Below are 20,542 nucleotides of genomic sequence, written 5' to 3'. Positions count from 1 at the left end.
TTTCAACGGCGACCGTTGCTAAGGGAGCTTGTGGAGGGAGGGAGGAAGTTTAGGGCGCTCGCCAATCAGTAAGAAGAGAATGCGCATGCGCAATAAGTTTCAAGCCCCGCCCCCGCGCCCTCCCTTCAAAGTGGCTGACCTGACGCAGGCGTTGCCCTTAGGACTAGGGAATGTAAGTGCGGTGTCAGTTACCACGGGAACTGTTTACTGGCCAATCGCCGAGAGAAAGAGGAGGTCTTCAGAAAGAAACCAAACGGGACCCTAGAGGTGGGACAAAACGCGACCAATAGAAACAGGAAATGAAGTTTCGCCACATCCGGCATTGCCTGCGGCGCTTGCGCTCTGGGCTGAAGAGGCCGGTGACGTCCGGTGAAGTCCAAGATGGCGCTAGGCTGATCCTGCTGCAGGTGAGGGGCCCGGGGCTGGCGGGGGCGAGATCCAGCAGGTGTGTGCGGGGGTGCTTGGGGCTGCGGAGCGCTGGCAGCCTCCACATCTATGCTCTCTGTCTTCTGCAGGTGACAGAAGTGCCACCCACGCCTGCCCGACGTCCCTCGGGAGACCCTGCGCCGCTCCTCGTCTCCGCGGCCATGTCTGGACCCGGCAACAAACGCGCCGCCGGCGACGGGGGCTCAGGGCCCCCAGAGAAGAAGCTGAGCCGTGAAGAGAAGACCACAACCACGCTCATAGAGCCCATTCGTCTTGGGGGCATCTCTTCTACGGTTCGTGGCTCCTGCCCCAGTCCTCACAACTTGCCAGACACCCATCTTTGTTCTCCGTCCAAATCGTCCAGAATTTTACTCCCAGTTGCCCAAGCTTGGCACTTTACAGAACACACCGTTGAAGGAAACGGAGGACACGATTTTTGCCTTCCTTTTACAGATAAGGGAAACAAGTTCCCAGGGGGCATATGACTTGTCAAAGACTTGAGAGTTAGAAAGAGGTAGAACTCACAACCAAGATGCTTTCTCTGTGGGTGTCTGAGCCTCTTTAAATCCTGTTAGCGGTTAGTCTGGGGATTTTCTCTTCTCCATTCCAGTTGCTCTCCTTTGTTTCTCTCTGTGATTGGTTTCTTGGGCCCTGCTTGACCCTCTCCTTGGCCCCTTTGTTTTCCTTGGTAGGAGGAGATGGACCTGAAGGTTCTGCAGTTCAAGAACAAGAAACTAGCAGAGCGGTTGGAACAGCGACAGGCTTGTGAAGATGAACTCCGAGAACGAATTGAGAAGCTGGAGAAGCGGCAGGCCACAGACGATGCCACACTTCTCATTGTCAATCGCTACTGGGCCCAGGTGGACGCCCCTCTGCTTTCCAAGACCTGGCCTTGATCCTGCTGCCAATCCTCAGACTCCTCTGCTGGGAAAAGGGGTATCATGCTGGGAAGCACCTGAGGGATTTGTAACATTTTTGGTGCTTTCTCCCTTCAGCTGGATGAAACCGTGGAAGCCCTTCTCCGACACCATGAGAGCCAGGGGGAGCTGTCTTCAGGGACAGAGGCGCCTGGGACCCAGGAGGGACTGACACGTGATGAGACCCCTGTCACAGAGCCAGGGACATCGGAGCTGAGGGGTAGGACCTGAGCCCTAGGATCTGGGGAGCTTAGTTAAGCTAAGAAAGGTCCTGGAATGGAGGGGACTTTTATATGTGTCTCTCGAATTTCCCGCCTGTCTTCTCACTCGTACACACACACACACACACACACACACACACACACACACACCTGATTTCATGTTTGGGTGGCAAAAGTCCAGTGGATAAGACCCCAGGCCCCGGGCTTTGGAATCTGAGTGACTTGGTTCATAGTGCGTGTCATGTTTGACACTCATTTAGTTGAAAACTATTAACATTGAGTACTGGTACAGCCTCAGAAGAAACAAAGACAGGAAGAAACGTTGGCCCTGACCTCAGGGAGGAAGTGATTTTAAGCCATGAGTAAAAAGTACAGGGGCCCTTGAGAGGGAATCAGTGTATGCACACATGTGTGTGGTTCTAATTTAGATGGAGAAGGCTTCCCTGAAGAGTGATTTGGGAGCTCTGTGGCCTTGAGTAAATTATCTCTCTGAAATAAAGTTGTATCACTTTGAGGATGGGGATACCAGTGTATTACAGGCATTGCGTGTGTCAATTCAGTGAGCCGTAGAGTGAAGGGCTCAGGCTGGAACATCGTATGGAGTGGTGGTAATTGCTGCTGTTATCCTCACAAAGGTCTGTCCATCCCTCGCAGAGCCTCTGCCGGTGCAGCCGCGGCCCCCTCTCAGTGAGCCAGCCTTGGCTTTTGTGGTAGCACTGGGCGCCAGCAGCAGTGAGGAGGTGGAGCTCCAGCTGCAGGGCCGGATGGAGTTCTCCAAGGCAGCTGTGTCCCGGGTCGTAGAGGCCTCAGACCGCCTACAACGCCGGGTGGAGGAACTCTGTCAGCGAGTATATAGCCGAGGTTGGTTCTTCCTTCCCCATCGCATGGGTGTCTACCCCCATTTGCATCTTGATTATATCCCCTCAATGCCCCAAGCCCAGAGGCAGCCATAATTCTCCAAGGAATAAATCAGCCACGTTCTCAGGGAAAGGGGTCGGTTGTAGATGGGGCCCTGGCTCTGATTCCTGGGGTTGAACTCTAGAGAGATAGGTGGGAGGAGTTGTCGATGCTTATGGGGCCCCTGCCTTCCAGCTGGAGACCTCTTTGGAACACTTTGCGCAAATTTTGGTGGCAGTTGTTGATCCACAAGGCATAGTAGCAAGTGCCTTGGCTTTGCAGGTTGACAGGCTTCTCCCAGCCCTAGTCCTGTTGTTCTAGCCTGGGCGTTCTCAGTAAATGGCTCTCTTCTCTGAGCTGGTTTCCTCCTTTGTACAGTGGGGATAAAGACTCCTGGCTTTGTCATGAGAGATTGGCAAGACAGCTGGTGGATCACATGGGCACTCACAGAATGAGTTAGTACTTTGCCCCATTGCCTTGGACTTCGCTCTTACCCGAGCCCTGCCTTCCCAGGGGACAGCGAGCCCCCCAGTGAGGTGGCTCGGGCGCGCACCCGGGAGCTGGGTCGTGAGAACCGGCGACTGCAGGACTTGGCCACCCAGCTACAGGAGAAGCACCACCGCATCTCATTGGAGGTGGGATTAAAACTGGGGCAGGATTTGGGTTAGATGGGCACCCAGGATCTCAGGGAGCCAAGTCCCTTGCTCTAAGCGTCTTCCCTATCATTGTCTAGTATTCTGAGCTCCAGGATAAAGTGACGTCAGCAGAGACCAAGGTGCTAGAGATGGAGACGACGGTGGAGGACCTGCAGTGGGACATCGAGAAGCTGCGCAAGCGTGAGCAGAAGCTCAATAAGCACCTGGCGGAGGCCTTGGAGCAGGTGGGGCTAGGGTGCTGGGTCAGATGGAGCCAGGGCTAAATACTTGGAGTCTTGCTTCTCTCCTCCACTCCCATCTATCTGTCTCTCCACAGCTCAACTCTGGCTACTATGTGTCTGGGAGCTCCTCAGGTTTCCAGGGGGGCCAGATCACACTCAGCATGCAGAAGGTGAGCAGCCGCCATTCTTGGCAGCCCCTCCCATAACCTTTTATCTACCTTACCCATGAACGTTCCCTCAGAATTAAGGACAGACCACCCACATGGTCTCTGAGGCCCTTGCCTGTACTCATGCTGCTTTGTCTCATTCGTTTACATATTCAGTAAATACTGTTGAATGCTAAATGGTAGAGACTGCTAGGAAGCAGGCATATCAGAGGACAATATAGACAGAAATCAGAGGTTTTTTTGGAGTTTGGGTTCTGGTTGAAGGAGCAAATAAGTACGTAGTACATAAGGTGGCGATAAGTGCCTCAAAGAAAAAGCATAGAAAAGAGACCAATGGAAATATGTTGGAGCTGACTGGCGTTCTTAGCTGGGTAGCTGAAGAAGGGCCTCACTGAGCGGGCTCTATGACTTCTTGGTCGTTGCACTATTTTGTGGTCCTGTGAGGGTCACTGTTTCCTGTGAACTCCTTATTTCAGCTTTTTCTTCAGGTGTTTCAGGAAGCCTTCCCTGACTCCCTGTCAGCCTTGGTTGCCAGCACTGACCGTGCAGTATTTTCTCCCACTTATCTGGGAGCCCTTAGGAAAGTGCTTGCGTTTGGCCTGTCCTTAGGGCTTCAGAATCCATCATTGTCCCCGTGTGGTGGGGATGGGAGGGAAGCATGCATTCTGGCCTGGCCCTACCTGCCATAGTCCCTCCCGCTCCACAGTTTGAGATGCTGAATGCAGAGTTGGAAGAAAACCAGGAATTGGCCAACAGCCGGATGGCAGAGCTGGAGAAGCTACAGGCCGAGCTTCAGGGGGCTGTGCGGACCAATGAGCGCCTCAAGGTGGGCTGTATTTAGGCCTGGTAGGGCCTGAGCCTGCCAGGTAGTTGCTGGGCCCTGAATCCTCCTGCTGATCACTTTTGGGCACCTTGCTCCTAGGTAGCCCTGCGGAGCCTTCCTGAGGAGGTGGTGCGGGAAACGGGGGAGTACCGGATGTTGCAGGCTCAGTTCTCACTGCTCTATAATGAGTCTCTGCAAGTGAAGACCCAGCTTGATGAGGCCCGGGGGCTGCTGCTGGCTACCAAGAATTCCCACCTGAGACACATTGAGCACATGGAGGTATGGCCCTGGAACAGACCTTAGGGTCAGGGCCTTTGGAGGCCTTGTGTGCTACCAGGGATCCCTTGGGAATAAATTCTTCCTAAGCCACTGAGGCCTGAGGTGGGGGGGAAGAAGAGAGGGGTTTGCCAGGGGCTAAAGGGTTGTGTGGGTCCTTAACACCTCAACCTACAGAGCGATGAGCTGGGGCTACAGAAGAAGCTGCGCACAGAGGTTATCCAGCTGGAGGACACGCTGGCCCAGGTACGCAAGGAGTACGAGATGCTGCGCATCGAGTTTGAACAGAACCTGGCGGCCAACGAGCAGGCGGGTATGTGGTGAAGACGGGGTGGAGGTGGGGCCTTATCTGGGATTGCTGGTCCCTGGTGGGGGGCTACTGCTTATCCAGATGCAAGGGGTTAAGCCCCTTCCTTTTGCAGAGCCTCCTGTCCCTGGCCAAAACAGGGATCATAGCACCTGGCTCAAGGGCACAGTGAGGGTCACAACCAGCTGAGGTGGCTGATGGAGCAGGCACAGCCAGAACATGAGCTGTTGGCCCTGTCTGTGGTTCTCTGGCCTTACAGTGTCTCTCTCTTGGAGGTATTCGTTCATTTGTGAATGTATTAAATCTGGCTCTCTTCCAGGCTTTGGGATTATATTAGTAAACAAAATTCAAAGCATCTTTGCTATTGTGGCCTAGTAGCGTAGTGGGGAAAGACAACAAAGTAAAAAATAGAAGGTGTATGTTAGATAGTGGCAAATATATCAAGAGAAATAAAGCAGGGGAGAAAGATATGAAGTGTTAGAAGATTGTGGTTTTGGATGGGGAGGTCAGAGAAATGAAACTCAGAAGATGACATCTATTTAAAAATATGAAAGAATCGGACTAATTTACTTCGATGAATGTTACAGTCGTGTGCTCCTTTGAAGGAAATTTGGAAATACCAAAAGTCTACATTAACAGAAATAACATAAACAGGAGGTTTGAGAGTTTTCTTCTAAGCCTAGGTTATTACTTTGATAAGGTCACACTCCGTACAGGGCCTCAGTTTCCCTCTCCTTCACAATGGGAGTGATGGCTTTGGCTCCCCTTCTCCCACCACTGAGGAGTTGGGCTCTTAGCCCAGAGGCCAGTCTAACTCCTTACTTTCCAACCCTTCCCCAGGGCCCATCAACCGTGAGATGCGCCACCTGATCAGCAGCCTCCAAAACCACAACCACCAGCTAAAGGGGGATGCCCAGCGATACAAGCGGAAGCTGCGGGAAGTGCAGGCTGAGATTGGCAAGGTGAGGAAGGGGATGCCTCGGAAAAGCCTTGGCTAGACCCCAGTAAGCACTGTCTCACCTCAGCCCTGTTCTTTATCTTTGCAGCTCCGGGCCCAGGCCAGTGGCTCAACCCACTCCATTCCGAACCTGGGCCACCCAGAGGACTCTGGCCTCAGTGCCCCAACCCCAGGGAAAGAAGAGGGTGGGCCAGGCCCTGTCAGTGCCCCTGACAGCAAAAAGGAGGTGGCTTCAGTGCCTGGTGCCACCACTGCTGCCTCCTCAGCAAAGAAAGAGGAGCTGGCCCCCTCTGAGGAAGATTCCCAGGCCTTAACTCCTGGGTCCCAGGGCCCCTCCTCCCGGAGCCGAGAACCTGAGGCCAGGCCCAAGCGGGAGCTTCGGGAGCGGGAAGGGCCTGGCCTGGGACCCCCATCTGTAGCCTCAGCTCTCTCAAGAGCTGATCGGGAGAAGGCCAAGGTGGAGGAGGCCAAGAGGAAGGAGTCAGAACTCCTTAAAGGTCTCCGAGCAGAGCTCAAGTGAGACCCTGTTTTTGTCTCCTTTCCACCCCTGCCAAAGTGGCCTCCGGCCCCAGTCACCAAGCCTTCCTCCTGTGCTTCTCCAGGAAGGCCCAGGAAAGCCAGAAGGAGATGAAGCTGCTGCTGGACATGTACAAGTCAGCACCCAAGGAACAGCGGGATAAGGTGCAGCTCATGGCAGCCGAACGCAAGGCCAAGGCTGAGGTGAGGGCAGGTAGGGCCTGTGGGGCATACACAGAGGCTGCCCTGGGGGGTTCTGACTAGAGCAGGGCCCTAGGTCAGCAGGAAGCAGTGAGAAGAGCTAGCTCTTTCTTTCTGGTGGCTGTAGGTCGATGAACTACGAGGCCGCATTCGGGAATTGGAGGAGAGGGACCGAAGAGAGAGCAAGAAAATTGCTGATGAGGACGCCCTGCGGCGCATTCGGCAAGCCGAGGAACAGATCGAACACCTGCAGCGCAAGTTGGGTGCTACCAAGCAGGTATGACCCCCTTGTGGTCCCCTGCTTCTGAATATTGGGATACCCTTAACTCCTTGATGGGTACTCCTAGCAGATGCTCTGGGATCACTCTGTGATCAGTCCTTTTTTCCTGTGGTTTGCCCACGATCATTGTGTCCATCTTCCGTTTTCCATCTTGTCCCTGTCCACCTGCTGCAGGAAGAAGAGGCTTTGCTGTCGGAGATGGATGTGACGGGTCAGGCTTTTGAGGACATGCAGGAACAAAATGGGAGGCTGCTACAGCAGTTACGGGAGAAGGATGATGCCAACTTTAAGTTGATGTCAGAACGGATCAAGGCCAACCAGATTCACAAACTACTGCGGGAGGAGAAGGATGAGCTGGGCGAGCAAGTTCTTGGCCTCAAGTCCCAGGTATGGCAGCCCTGGGCTGTAGGGTGGAGCTGGAGAGGCACCAGCTCCCCAGCACTGAGTCTCCACCCCTGACCTCAGGTGGATGCCCAGCTGCTGACCGTGCAGAAGCTGGAGGAAAAAGAGCGGGCCTTGCAGGGCAGCCTCGGGGGTGTAGAGAAGGAGCTGACGCTGCGCAGCCAGGCCCTGGAGCTCAACAAAAGGAAGGTGAGGCCAGGCCCGAGGGCAGAAAGCAACCTGGGATGGTGGCTCACAGCTAAAGCCCTGCTCTACCTCCTCTCCCGGCCCAGCTCACGTCTCCAATACTTATTGTGTTCTAGTTCCTGTGCTAAGGCCTGTCTGTGCTGGGTTGCATTTTGGTCTTAGAACAATCGTAAGATGGTATTTGTTATCTGTTTTTCATAACTTAGGAAATTGAAGCTCAGGCAGAGCAACTGACTTGCTCAAGAAAGAGTGGACCTGAAATTGGGGCCTGGATCTCCTTGGCTCCAGAACACACCTTTTTTTTTTTTTTTTTTTTTTTTTTGAGAGAGAGCACGTGAGCAGGGGAGAGGGGGCAGAGGGAGAGAGACAATCTTGAGCGGGCTTCATGCTGAGCATGGAGCCTTATGTGGGGTTCGATCCCATGACCCTGGGATCGTGACCTGAGCCAAAATCAAGAGTCTGACACTCAACTGACTGAGCCACCCAGGCATCCCCAGAACTTGCATCTTGAGCACTAAGTTGGCTAGATGTAAAGTAGGGATGCTGGTTCCTGTCACATAGTTGAATTGAAGTTCTGGAATGTCTAGGTCATGGGAAAGGCTTAAGATCAATGTTAGTTTTAGTTTGTTTTCCCTACTGTGCTTCCCCCCCCCCCCCATTTAATTGATTCATTAAAGCAGTATAATTCATCCCCTTGCCATGTACCCCCGGCACTGAGTGCTAGAGAGAACCTGGAATAAGAGGGTCCTACCGGAAATGGGAACTTCAGTCTTGAGGAGGTAGATAGCCAGATATCCCACAGGTAAAATATGTTACTGCAGATTCCAGTAAATCTTGTGAAGGAAACTAAGGTGCTGTGAAAGAAAAATAGGGGGAGCCTGTCTCCAGAACCGACATGTAAGCTGAGGGCTGAGGGAGCCACTGGAAAGAAACCTGTGTGTTGGGGGTGTTGAGGGGAGAAGAGAGAAGAGCCCTGTGGAGGTTCAGAGATAGGAGAGTTATGCAGGTAGGAAGTGAGCGTGTCAGGAACTGCAGAGATAGAGGTGAAGGTGGAGAGGTCAGGAGGCAGAACTAGCTCCAGTGAAGATCCTGGACTTGATCCCAAGAGCAGGAATCACTGGAATGTTTGACACAGGCATCTGTAGACCATGGCTCCACATGCCTGACTCGCCAGGCTCAGGCGAGCCTACCCTTAACCTGTTCCACCTACCCCAGGCTGTGGAAGCAGCCCAGCTGGCTGAGGACCTAAAGGTGCAGCTGGAGCACGTACAGACGCGGCTGCGAGAGATCCAGCCTTGCCTGGCAGAGAGCCGGGCCGCTCGCGAGAAAGAGAGCTTCAACCTCAAGAGGGCTCAGGTGTGTGCATGGGGTAGGGACAGGGTTGTTCAGGGTCACTGATGTGGCCTAGGGGCGGGTGGTTCAAGATGAGGACCCTTGCACTTAGCCTAGCCCTTCTCCTGCCCCAGGAGGACATCTCCCGACTGCGGCGCAAGTTGGAGAAGCAGAGGAAGGTGGAGGTTTACGCAGATGCCGATGAAATTCTCCAGGAGGAGATCAAGGAGTACAAGGTGGGGCCGTGGGGCTGAGTTGTGCCCCAACAACCCAGGAATCTTAGATGGGGAGTTGGCGAGGACTATAGTGGATAGCCTGGGGACCCCAGAAATAAGGTTAGATAAAAAAGGTGGGCAGGGCCCTAGTTGTGGAGAATCAAACAGCTGACGAATGTACATGTGCTCATGCCAGGCACAGTGCCTGGCCAGGTGTGGGAGGGCTAGGAACTAGCTCTAGTCTTTGATTTCTTGAAACTCACCGTCTGTTGAAGGAAGCAGCCAATATTCTCAGTGATGAGCGATGTGATGGCTAACCCCACGGCAGCTCTGGGGGTTAGCAGGTTTCCTGGAAGGAATGTCCTCCAAGGGAAACCTGAAGAATGAGGGTTGACTGTGAGTAATGAAGATGAGAGGGTTCCAGCAAAGGGAAAGGTAGAGGTCCTTCACTGAGAGTGGTGTGCTGGAGCACAGATTGCTGGACACTGTAATTGGAAGACAGAATGTAGGTTTTGTGATGAGCAGGAAAGCTGAGGGTCTTAACAGTGTCAGATCCTGAAGGGTGTGGTGAGTCAGGTTGAGACGCTTGGTTTATCCTGTAGGTAGTATGGAGACATCAAGGGGGTTTAAACCAGAGAGTTATATGGCTGGATTTGGGCTAGAGGGGGTAAAGACTAGAGGCAGAGAAATCTCTTAAGCAGTTGCAGTCATTGAGGCAAAAACTGGTAGGGAGCTAGCCTCGGGTGTTAGAGACAAGTAGAAGAGGTGAGGAGATATTTAGGAGGCAGAAGTGCTTGGACTCAGGGATGGATTGATTCATGGAGTGAGGGAAAGGGAGATCCTGAGAGCTCCTGGGTTCCTGATTGGAGAAACTAGTGGCATATGGTAGGATTAGGAAGACCTCAAAGGAGTAGGTGTTGGTGGAAAGTGTTGTATCTCAGGGATGTTGAAAATGTGCCTTTGGGAGGCTGGCAAGGCATTCGAAGCAGGACGACTTTCTGGATGATGAGGTTGGAGGATTGTCTGCAGGCAGAGGTAATGGTGGAAGCCAAATAGAACTGTGGTCACCCAGGGAGGGTCTGTGATATGATACGGGGTGGGTTATTCTTTTCCCTTAGGAATCTCAAAGCTTAAATGATAAAGGAAGAGAAGCCTGCAGTTTGGCCTTGAAGGGGCAGGGGTAGCTGGGGGAGGCCATGGGGAGGCAGAGGAGAGTTTCTCCAGAAAAGATGGACTTTGACGAGGATGGTTTGACAGCTAAGGGAAGAGGTGATGCTGGGGTGTGGGCTGGCCTGGGCTTTCAAGTGGGGCAGAGGAAGAGTGTCGGGGAATGTTGAGTTGAGGGAATTCCTGGAGTTGGACATGAGACCTGGTGGCCGGTAGATGTTTCAGGAGGTTTCACTCTTCGTAGAGAAGAGTGAGTCCAGGGACCCAGCAGGATCTCTGGGCAGCACCAGGGGTGGGCCCAGTTGAGGGTGGAGCTGGGAGATTTCTAGTGGCACTGCTATGCCCAGCAGGTGCAGATGAAGAGAAGGTAGATCGTCAGCTTCAGCCAGGATTGGGCTTTTGCCAGAGAAGGCCAGAGCGGCAAGAGATAAAGCCCCAAGGCAGGGGAGTCCCGGCTGGGCCTTTGGGTTATTGGCTTTTGAGCAGGGCGGGGAGAACATGTTGCCCACTGGCCACCACTGCCTGGGTTAGAATCCAGATTCTGCTACTCTCTGGTTTTGAGACCTTGGCCTCTGAGCCTCAGTTTCCTCATCCGGAGAGTGCCCATCCCCATCTCTCATGGTTATGGTGAGAGTTAGATGCAGTCTGCTGTGTGGTGGGCTTAGCCTGGACCACCTCCTGCTGTCAGCTTGGGGTCTGGGGGCCATCAGGACTGTCCCGAGCTGATGCCTTTGCCTGGCCCAGGCGCGGTTGACCTGCCCCTGCTGTAACACCCGCAAGAAGGATGCAGTCCTTACCAAGTGCTTCCACGTTTTCTGCTTCGAGTGTGTGCGGGGCCGCTATGAGGCCCGCCAGAGGAAGTGCCCCAAGTGCAACGCAGCCTTTGGTGCCCACGACTTCCACCGTGTCTACATCAGCTGAACCCGTAACTCAGGGGACTTTGGAACACCCATGGACCCTGGGGGCTGTGCCTCCAGTCCCTCCCCTCCCCGCATTCAGTGGCCCTTACCCTCCATTCCGGAACTTGGGGGCCCAGCCCCTCTCCACCTAGTTGGTTTGGGGGTCCCAGTGCATGCTAGTGGGAGTGAGATCTGGCAAGCTCATTTATACCTTTTCCACACAGAGCTACAGCCTAAGGGGCATCTGCCCTGCAGGAAGGGTCAGCTGTGAGAGGCCTGAGGGTCCAGAGCATTCAACTGAGCTTCCTGGAAGCTGACCTTAATCCTTCTCCAGCTGTCTCCCTGGGCCCATCCCTGTCCAAAGGGTGAAATCCCCCAGGCTGTGACCTCCCACTCAAGAGGAGGCTCACTACCTGCTTGCTTATACACCCACAAGTGAGGACCAAGGGTGGGCCAGTTTCCCCACCTCCTGAACTCTTGGGCCCACGGAGATTTTTCCACACTTGGGTGGGACTTCCCTCCTGTGGATTCACTGGGCTCTTGGCTGAAGGAGGTACCCCCCTGTAAAGGGGGGGGTGGGCGGGAGCACTGTCCTCTTCTGGGAAACTCTGGCTGTTGCAGTCACCTTGCCCTCATCTCAGGGGTGCTGAACCAAGATCATCAGTCTTTATTCTAATCAGCCTCCCCCCACCCATCTGTTTCTCTCCCAAACCCACTTACCCCCACCTCATGCTTCCCAAACTCTGACCCTGCTTTCATCCTGGTGGCCTTAACTTCATGGAGGCATTATGTCCCAGGAGGGGAAGGGACAGACTAGCGGCTGGGCCAACTTCCGATCATTCCAGGTAGAGGAGCTTCATCTAACACCCTGTGACTGAGCCTGTCCCCATGATGCTACCTGTGCTGTCTGCCCAAGCAAACTCCCATGGTTGTGAAGGCAGCAGGCAGGGGCCTGGAAGATGGAGCTGCTGACAGGTGCAAGGGTCCATTCAGACCCACAGGCCCTGCTCTGGAGATGTCTTGTATAGGCTGTTAATGTTATGAATAAACATCCAACCCTCAGCCTGCAGTCCAAGTAGCCAGGCTTCCTGCCCTAAACGTGGTCCCAGATTTTAGCTGCTACACTTCCGGCGCTGTCCTGCCTGGCAGGTAAACCCCCCCCCAAGGGCCTGCACAGCAACCTCGCGTTTCCCACCCCCAGCATCTAGTTACATTTGGATTGCCGTCGTGGATCCTAAACTGGGCTCGTGGGAGGAGCATGTCTGCAGGGAGAGAGCATCGTTCTCCACTGTCACCGGCCTGCCCCTCCTGCTGCTACGGGGGAGGGCTGACACTCCCACGATCCCGGCGTCTCTGCCGCCCGGTCTGCAGGCTCTCGCCACGCCCCTCTCAATAATTGGTCGCTGGGATGCCGGGGGTCTCGTACTGCATCCTGGGAAATGTAGTCCCTTAATCACCAGGTAACAAGGTCCTCCGCGGAGAGAGCCGGTTCTAGGGTTGTACCGGCCAAAGGCAGACCTGGACGCAATCTGCGGACTATCGCTCCCCAGCGGCTTCACCCGCCCCTCCCCTCAGGCGGACAGAGGAGAGCAGCGCAGCGGATGACTTCCTTCATTGTAACTTTTTCTGGCTGCTGGCCGTGTTCTCGGGAACCGTGTGTCGATTGGCGTCTGTGGGTTCCGCTTGCTGTGAGGTCCGCGGCTGGGGCCATCGCTGCGGCTGTGGCGGGGCTCGCGCCGGGGCCAGTGCCGACTGGGCTGGGTGCCAGAGTTGGGCGCGGGGTGACGGTAGTGGCCGCAGGCTTGGCAGCAGTCCCGCCTTCGCGGGGGCTCGCGGCCTTGTCAGCCTTTGGGCCCCACCTGGCGTCCAGCGTCTCGGTGGGGCTGCAGTGGCTGGACCAGGTCGGACTGGAGACGGAGACGCGGGCCACAGTGACTTCCGGCGCTGGGCTGGCCGCGGTGGGCACGCTGGCGGAGACCCGGGCCGCGGCGGGGGATGGCATCGGGCCTTCCAGGAAGTGTCCGCCGCCTAGGGGCAGCGGACGCCAGGATGGGAAAAACGCAGCATATTGCATCATAGAGACGCGGGCCGGCTCTGAGAGGGCCGCGCCCGGGAGAGGTCGGGGTCAGCCAATCCTCTGTGAGCACTACTGGCTTTTCTCAGGAGTCTCCTCCACACGGGCTTTTTAAGTAAATATAAGCTAACTACACATCACTTTCTGAAAAGTCTCTTCTTGACCAGTCTCCATACCCTGAGAAGTAAAAACTCTGTGAGTCTTTACTAAAGTAGGTACCAAACCACTTGCTCAAGCCCAATGTGTGGGATAAAGATGCCAGAATTTCAGTGGCAGGATCAAGCACTGATGTGGTGGGAGGAAAAGAGTATTCCCCATGAATGTTGGTTTGCAATCAGTCTGCCCAGTGCTGGGAAGCTCTGTCTTTGGGGTTGGTCAGGTCTCTCCACTCAGGAAGTTTGACCCCTTACAACTCCCAGTAGCCCCAAGTGGCTTCAGTGGCTGTGAAACCCTGGGCCCCTGGGATGGGCAGGCCAACGTTCCTCCAGAACCAACACTGACCTTAGCTGGCCTCTTAGGGGTGAGTAGATATTGGCCTCAGTGGGGAAGGTGCCTGTTTTAACCAGAATTGGGGCTGCTGTGTGATTGGCTACAGGGTCCAATGGAGCATTTGACACTAATCACTCTCTTTAATCTTGGACTTGTGGTGCTAACTGTCCTGACTGTCCTTATACTTACTGTCTTCTGTTGGTCCTGTTCCTCCACCCCTAAGCTACATCCTCTCCTCTCTCTGCCACTCTTCCTGTGTGTTCGTCCATGGTTTTGGCTACAGCTAAGCTGCTAAGACCCAATCCTCCAACCCAATTCTCTTTCCTGAGCTCCAGACCTAGAAAAACACCACCAGTTGTTGGGGAGCAGGAGGGGGGTGAGGTCATGTCACTCTCCTTAAAATCTCCTTAAAGATCCCAGTGGTGCTCTACCCCCAAGTTCTTCAGACAAGATGCTCTATACTCTGGCCTGTGTTCTCTACCTTACCTTAATCTCTACCCCCTCTGTGATCTAACCGCCCACTCCCTGCCACATAACTGCTATATACTCTCTATCCCCCACCCCACCCACCCCTGGCCCCTGTTCTCATGCCTCAGGTCACTTCCTCCAGCCAGTTTCCTGACCCTCTGTTGTGGCGGGCACCACATCTGGGTCCACAGCCCCTTCTGCTAAGTCTCTGAACCAATCACTGTGCTCCAGTGCCTGTTCTTTCCCCCGAAATCCCCTCACTTTACTGAAGACCTCTGCGCTGGAACCAGGGCAGGGAACACAGAATCCAGGAGAGCCTTCATTGCTCACCTCACCCTCCTCCCTGACCTGCTACTCTACTCCTCGTTTTCTACATGGGGAAAGGGAAGGCGAGACAGTAAGCCTGCCTTGCGAGTCAGGGTCAGAGAAGCATGAAGAAAGTGGAGAGAAAGCTTCTTGGCTGGGGCAGGAGGCTCCCTGCAGGCTGGGACAGAGGCAGGCTACAGGTTAGAGCAAGTGCTGACCTCAGGTGGCTGCTCGGGGAGCCATGGCCAGGCCTAGGCCCAGGAGATAGCACTGAGGCAAGCCTGGCATTGAGGATTCATTAGAGCAGCCCCACCTGGCCAGACAATGTGGAGCCCAGGCCAGGCCCAGGCAGGCCCAGCGCTGGGGGAGGAGAGGCTTGGTTGGGTGCAGAGCCTGCTCCCGGTCATTCTGGTTTCCCTCACTGCCGTCCTGTGGATCTTGGGCAAGTGGCTGCCCTTCTCTGAGCCTCTTCACACAGTGAGGGCTTATGGGCTACCTCCTGGGGATGAGAGGACAAGCCAGGTCTCCATCCAGGTCTCTTCAGGTCTCTCCTAGACAGGAGGCTCTGGCCCAGAGGAGGGCTGACCGGGCCCCAGGTGAACCAGGGGAGGTGGCTGCCAGCTTTTGGAACCAGAGCTTAGGAGCTTTCCCTTGTGGCAGTCTTGGGAGGAGCGCGGTTGCCATGGTCAGAGAGGCCCCCCTGGGGCTGCATGGCTGGATGGGAGCCCACCAGTGCCAGACGCACCAGGCAGCCACCCAGGAGTCAGCATGTCATGCTGGTGCCAAAGCCAGGCACCAAGACCTGCTTGGCTCTGCCACCATCTCAGCACATTTCTCCCCCTTTCTCCCAAGGATATGGATTTTTGAAATCCACAAACCCTCAGGCTCCTATCTGCAAGCACCAGATAGGGATTTGAGGGCATCTGAGTGAAGGGTGCAAGGGTGGCCTGGGCTGGGCTGAGCTTTTGAGGTTACAAACGGACCCGGGCTCTGGGAGAGGACAGGCTCCTTCAGCTCTTTCCAGACTCGAAAGGGGAGACAGAAAACACCCGGGAAATCTTATTCCCTTTATTCTCTTCAACTAATCAACATGACCACCGGTGACACAACACTGTTATTGACACACAACACTCAAAAGTGGGGCCTCTCTTCACTCCACGGAGACAAGTCAGGTGAGTGGGGCTTCCCTAATGGGGGCAAAAGAGTCTGGGGGCTGCTCACCTGAGGAGCGGGTGTCATGGGATCCCACCTCTTGGTCGTGATGGTTTCAAGTTTCCCCACCATTCAGGATTCATGCCTGCTTCTGTTGAGTTCCCATGTGACCTCCGTAGCCATAGCAGTTCCAAGTTGTACCCTAAGCTCAGATCGATGTCCCCTCTCCCCCCTTGCTTTCACCAGTGACTCTGTGACCCTGTCTATTGAGCTCCTCCCCCAGGGCACTTCTGAAGTCAGGCCTGCGTGGAGCTGGACAGAGGGCTTGGGGACACCACGCCTTCCGGACTAAGTTCTGGTGGCAAGTGCCACGACCGACCCCTGGACCTTTGCCTACTCTGGTCAGAGAGACTCTGGACACTGCCACCTCCCCAAGCCAGCTCCCTGCTTAGTTCCTCCTAAGATGTAGCTCACTCTGGGAGGGAAGCGCCTGGGTAAAGGTGTTTGGGGAGGTGGGCAAGAGAGAACAGGTCACCCCCCAGAGGTCTCCGATTCTGCCCCTTTCCTGCTATGAAACCCCAGACCCCACCTAATCGTGTCCACGTCATCCATTCAGTACCGGAGCCAAGACCGCTGGCCCTCACCCATCCCTACAACATGCGAGCATCCTACTACGTGTGCTACACCCTAGTCCTCAATAGGCCTACAGTTGGCCTTTGACCATACTGACCACCTCCCCTCCCCCCCGGGACCGGCCCCTGAGCCCCAAAGGCTGCTCTCCAGGACTCTCCTGGAGACAGATTCCTCAGACCTGTTTCCGAGGGGCGCTGCTTCTAGCTTTACAAGGGGTTTGTCTCTACAACTGAAGTTTCTTTCTACTATCATCTTAACAAAAAATCTTTGACTTGGAGAATGGTCTCCTCTTCCTCAGTCTCATAGGGACACCCCCTTTGTTGACGCTTCTGTCAGTAGAGATTCGTCAGGCAGGCTCCTTCTCCCCTCTCAGTAGTGCTTTCTGACCTGGCACTTGGGTGGGGTGGGGCTTTACACAAATGGCATAAGGGTCTCCCCACAATTATCCAAGACCTGCCTTTTCCTTCTCCCCAGCAGGCCTGGGTTTTTCCTCTTGCAGTGTTCTAGATTTTGATCCTTTGAATTCAAGGTCATCCCTTTGGGAGCAGGAGAGATGAAGGGTGAAGGGCTTTCACCTTTTGAGCTTTTGGGTAATGGAATTAGAGGTCTCTTCCACAGCTTTGAGGAGTCCAGTCGCCCTCTCCAGGGATGCGACTCCTGAAGGGCCCCCTCACCCGGCATCTCAGTTCTGACTCCAGGACCACAGTGCGTTAGTGGTACCAGCGTGGGTCAGTGGGCACTTCTTTTAGACCCAGCACTGGACAGAGTCCTCACTTTCCTTAAGGGTCTCCAGGGTGACGCTGTGGGGTTCTTGTTTGAAGATGTTTGAAGAGTTTTCACTCAACCATTTTATAGGGCAGCAGTCTCTCTCCCCTGCCACACACACTCAGTCACATTAGCGGGTCTGGCGGCGTTAATGAAAGAGTGGAACTGTGTGGTGTGTGAAGACAGGAGATGGGTCGGGCCAGGGAATGTGTTTCTCATCCTCCCATTTCCCTCTGAAGGTTGCTGGCTGAGGAGGAGAGGAGCCAAGTGGGTGGGATCTGTCCCCATCCAAGACCACGATCAGGCTGGGGCGTCACGACTTCAGAGAGCTCCAAGTACCAGGGGGAGGAAGGTGGCCAGGCCTCCGTATGCTCTTCAGGGACCCATGGCCCAGTCTGGGAGGGTGTTTGGACCCCCACCACCACGTGCAGGCTGGCTCATCCCGCCAGCAGCCTCGCGAGCAGCTCAGATGAATAAGTGAGGTTTAAAAGCAGGTTGCTGGGTAATGAGCGCTCTATTCTGTCGACTTGCTGTCCGTTGCCACAGAGAACCCACACATGACTCTCACTGACTTGGAGGAGAGACGTCTAGGGAGGATTTAACCACACACAGGCCTTGAGTCTCTGAAGGGCTTTATTCTTTGGAGGTCGACTAGCAGCGGTTCCCCCTCTCCACTAAGGACAGAATTCGAGGAAGTGAGACCTGGTGGCAGTTAGATTTCAGGAGAAACCTCCTGACAGTGAGACCTGAGAATGGGCAGGAGGGACCCTCCAGCCCCGGAGGCCTCTCAGACTAGAAATTCCCCATCCTGCCTGGCTGCGGGGAGCCCCGGCGGCCTGAGCTGGGATCTGCTTGCACTTGTAGTTTAACAAGCTCCCGGAAACAGAGAGGACTGGGCAGCCCCGAATTGGCTGGGTTCCATCCACACCTTCACCTTGGTTTGCTTTCCTCAAACCACGAACAGAAATCTCCCTCCTGCCCCCCAATTTTTGCAGTGGCTTCCCAGTATTCTTAAAGTTTCTATGCACCCCAAATTTCAGCCTTTAAAAAGGCTTGCCATCACTTTTTTCCTTCCCCATTTTTTGATTCTTCCCGATAAGGAATTCCATGGGCCTCTTCCTCTAACACAATCACCTAAGATTGGCCTCATATCCCAAGGAACCCCCAGTGCAGCGAGCTGGACTTTCTCTTCCTAGTTTCTTGGGTCGTTTCTTCTCTGTGGGTCTGGGGGCTCCGCATCACTTATTTTTCGCCTCTCCCCACACTAGTCCCCAGCTGAGCATTTTCCTCAGTGTCACTGTCCAAGTCTTCTGGTGAGAGAGGCTCCCTCCCGTACTCCAGGGGGAGAGAACACTGTGGAACAAGTTCATGGGAGGCTCTTCTACACCTTCTGAGGGTCACTCCTCTCGAGTCAATGCCATTGGATTCCCTGCACTTCCCCGACCCTATAGTTTCACAAGGATTTTGATAACAGTTTTATAGGGTTGTCTAGAGACATATTAGGACCTCTTCCTACAATTAATAGGGCTTTTATCCACTATGGTTTATAGGGTTTTTCTGCTACAGACTTAAAGGGCTTTTTTTTTTCCTACATATTTATAGGGTTTCTAACCCAACAGTTTTTCTCTACTGCCTCTTATAAGTGGTTCCCACCAACAATTTTATAGGGTTTCTCATTACTGATGTAAAAGCACTATTTATACCCAGGGTTCTTTATGCTCCGTTTCTCTACAATCTGATAGGGTTTTCCTCCTTTCCCCACATAACTTCTGGGGAGAGCCAGTGTTCCTCTCAGGAGAGAGAGGCCCCTGGTCTCCAGACTCATTTCACAAGGTGACCCCTGGGTGGCAGCTCCTATGGAGGAGGAGGGCCGCGACTTCTGCGAAGCCGTCTCCACACTCAGGGCACAAATAGGGCTTTTCTTCTGAGAGGGTCTTGGGGTTTTCCCCATCCCCATGGCTGCTGCTCCCTGTGCGGGTGGGGGCCTCTCCCTCATCTTCCTGGCTTGTGGGCAGGGTGGCTGGCTCTGGAAGGGGCTCCTCGGGGGTGGGGGACTTTTCTTGGGTGTGGGTCTCCTGGTGCCGGACGAGCGCCAGGCGATCGAGAAAGGAGGCCCCACAATCTGAGCAGCTGTAGGGCCTGGCCCCCAGGGGGCTCCTGAGGTGCTCCAGGAGGACAGAAGAGCTCTTCCCCAGCTCTGGACTCTTCTGGGGTTTTCCACCTGCATGCACTTTCTGGTGCAGCAGCAGCTCAGAGCTGAGGCCAAAGCTTTTTTTGCATTCAGGGCATTTAAAGGGCTTTCCACTTAGGAAGGGACTGGGCCCTGCCCCTTCCCCTAGACCAATCCTATAATCAGGAAAGAGAAAGGGCTTTTCATTGCCGTGGGTGAGCTGATGTTGGAGGAGCACAGCCCGATCCAGAAAACTTTCTCCACAGTGGGAACAAATGTAGGACTTGGAGGAGAGCAGGCCCAGCCTTTGGCCAAAGCTCTCCTGCCCTTCAGGCATTTTAAAGGGCTGTCCTGGGGGTTCGGCTCTGCCCTCCGCAGCACCTGGATAGGAATTCCCTCCGAAAGGGAGCCTGGGGGGTCGGAACTGAGGCGCCTTGGGGGCTGGGTGTGCGATGAGGCCATCTGAATTTTTGTAGGGGTTTTCTCCAATATGGATGCGCTGATGCTGCATGAAAATGCCCTCGTCGTTGAATCCCTTTCCGCAGACAAGACACTTGTGTGGTTTGGCTCCGGGGGGTGGCGTCAGCAGGGCAGGGTCGCCCAACCCCAGCAGGGTGTCGCCCTGAGCTCTCCGGGCTGGGGTCTTGCCCCTCTCGTGAACCACCCGATGCTGCTCCAGCTCGTGCGCCTCCAGGAAGGCCTTCCCGCAGTCGGAGCACACGAACAGGTTCTCATCCATGTGGGTGCGGACATGGGTGATGAGGTTGGAGCTCTGGCTGAAGCTCTTGCCGCACTCGGGGCACTTGTAGGGCTTCTCGCCCGTGTGCGTGCGTCGATGCTGGATGAGGTGGGAGCTGCGGATGAAGCTCTTGCCGCAGTCGGAGCACTTGTAGGGCTTCTCGCCCGTGTGGATGCGCTGGTGGCGGATGAGGGTGGAGCTCATGATGAAGCTCTTGCCGCAGTCGGCGCAGATGTAGGGCCGCTCGCCGCGGTGGATGCGCTGGTGGTTGATGAGGTTGGAGCTGACGCTGAAGCTCTTGCCGCACTCGGGGCACTTGTAGGGCCGCTCGCCCGTGTGCGTGCGCTGGTGCCGCAGCAGCGTGGCGCTCAGCGTGAAGGTCTTGCCGCACACCGGGCACTTGAAGGGGTCCTCGCGCAGGTGAGTCCGCTGGTGCTTGATGAGGGTGGAGCTGTGGCCGAAGCTCTTGCCGCACTCCAGGCACTCGTAGGGCTTCTCGCCGGTGTGCGTGCGCTGGTGCTGGGTCAGCTCCGAGCTCTGGATGAAGCTCTTGCCGCACTCGGTGCAGCGGTAGGGCTTCTCGCCGGCGTGAATCTTCTGGTGCTTGAGGAGGTTGTGGTTCTGGCCGAAGCGCTTGCCGCACTCGGGGCACTTGTAGGGCTTCTCGCCCGTGTGCGTG

General features: G+C 55.1%; 2 protein-coding genes across 3 annotated transcripts in view; one reads left to right on the top strand and one right to left on the bottom strand.

Moving 5' to 3' along the window:
• The first annotated feature begins 138 nt into the window (after positions 1-138).
• RNF40 (ring finger protein 40) lies at positions 139-12,161 on the top strand. Its single transcript, XM_040463185.1, has 20 exons — positions 139-407; positions 516-719; positions 1,119-1,286; positions 1,422-1,563; positions 2,219-2,425; positions 2,975-3,096; positions 3,195-3,341; positions 3,434-3,508; positions 4,212-4,331; positions 4,428-4,607; positions 4,782-4,917; positions 5,752-5,873; positions 5,958-6,385; positions 6,472-6,589; positions 6,714-6,863; positions 7,041-7,253; positions 7,332-7,457; positions 8,670-8,810; positions 8,921-9,022; positions 10,913-12,161. The coding sequence occupies exons 1-20, from the start codon at positions 300-302 to the stop codon at positions 11,087-11,089; spliced, it is 3,186 nt and encodes a 1,061-aa protein (XP_040319119.1). The 5' UTR covers positions 139-299; the 3' UTR covers positions 11,090-12,161.
• Positions 12,162-15,456: 3,295 nt separating this feature from the next.
• ZNF629 (zinc finger protein 629) overlaps positions 15,457-20,542 on the bottom strand; it is an 8,699-nt gene continuing 3,613 nt past the window's right edge. For both annotated transcript variants that reach the window (XM_040463186.1, XM_040463187.1), the window contains exon 4: positions 15,457-20,515. In XM_040463186.1, coding sequence (XP_040319120.1) covers positions 18,781-20,515 — 1,735 coding nt within the window. In that variant the 3' untranslated portion in view covers positions 15,457-18,780. The remainder of the gene's footprint in view (positions 20,516-20,542) is intronic.

The sequence above is a fragment of the Herpailurus yagouaroundi genome, unplaced genomic scaffold (assembly GCF_014898765.1).
Source record: "Herpailurus yagouaroundi ecotype Mexico unplaced genomic scaffold, PumYag 379, whole genome shotgun sequence".
Taxonomy (NCBI): domain Eukaryota; kingdom Metazoa; phylum Chordata; class Mammalia; order Carnivora; family Felidae; genus Herpailurus; species Herpailurus yagouaroundi.
This window is presented reverse-complemented; position numbering and strand designations above follow the sequence as displayed.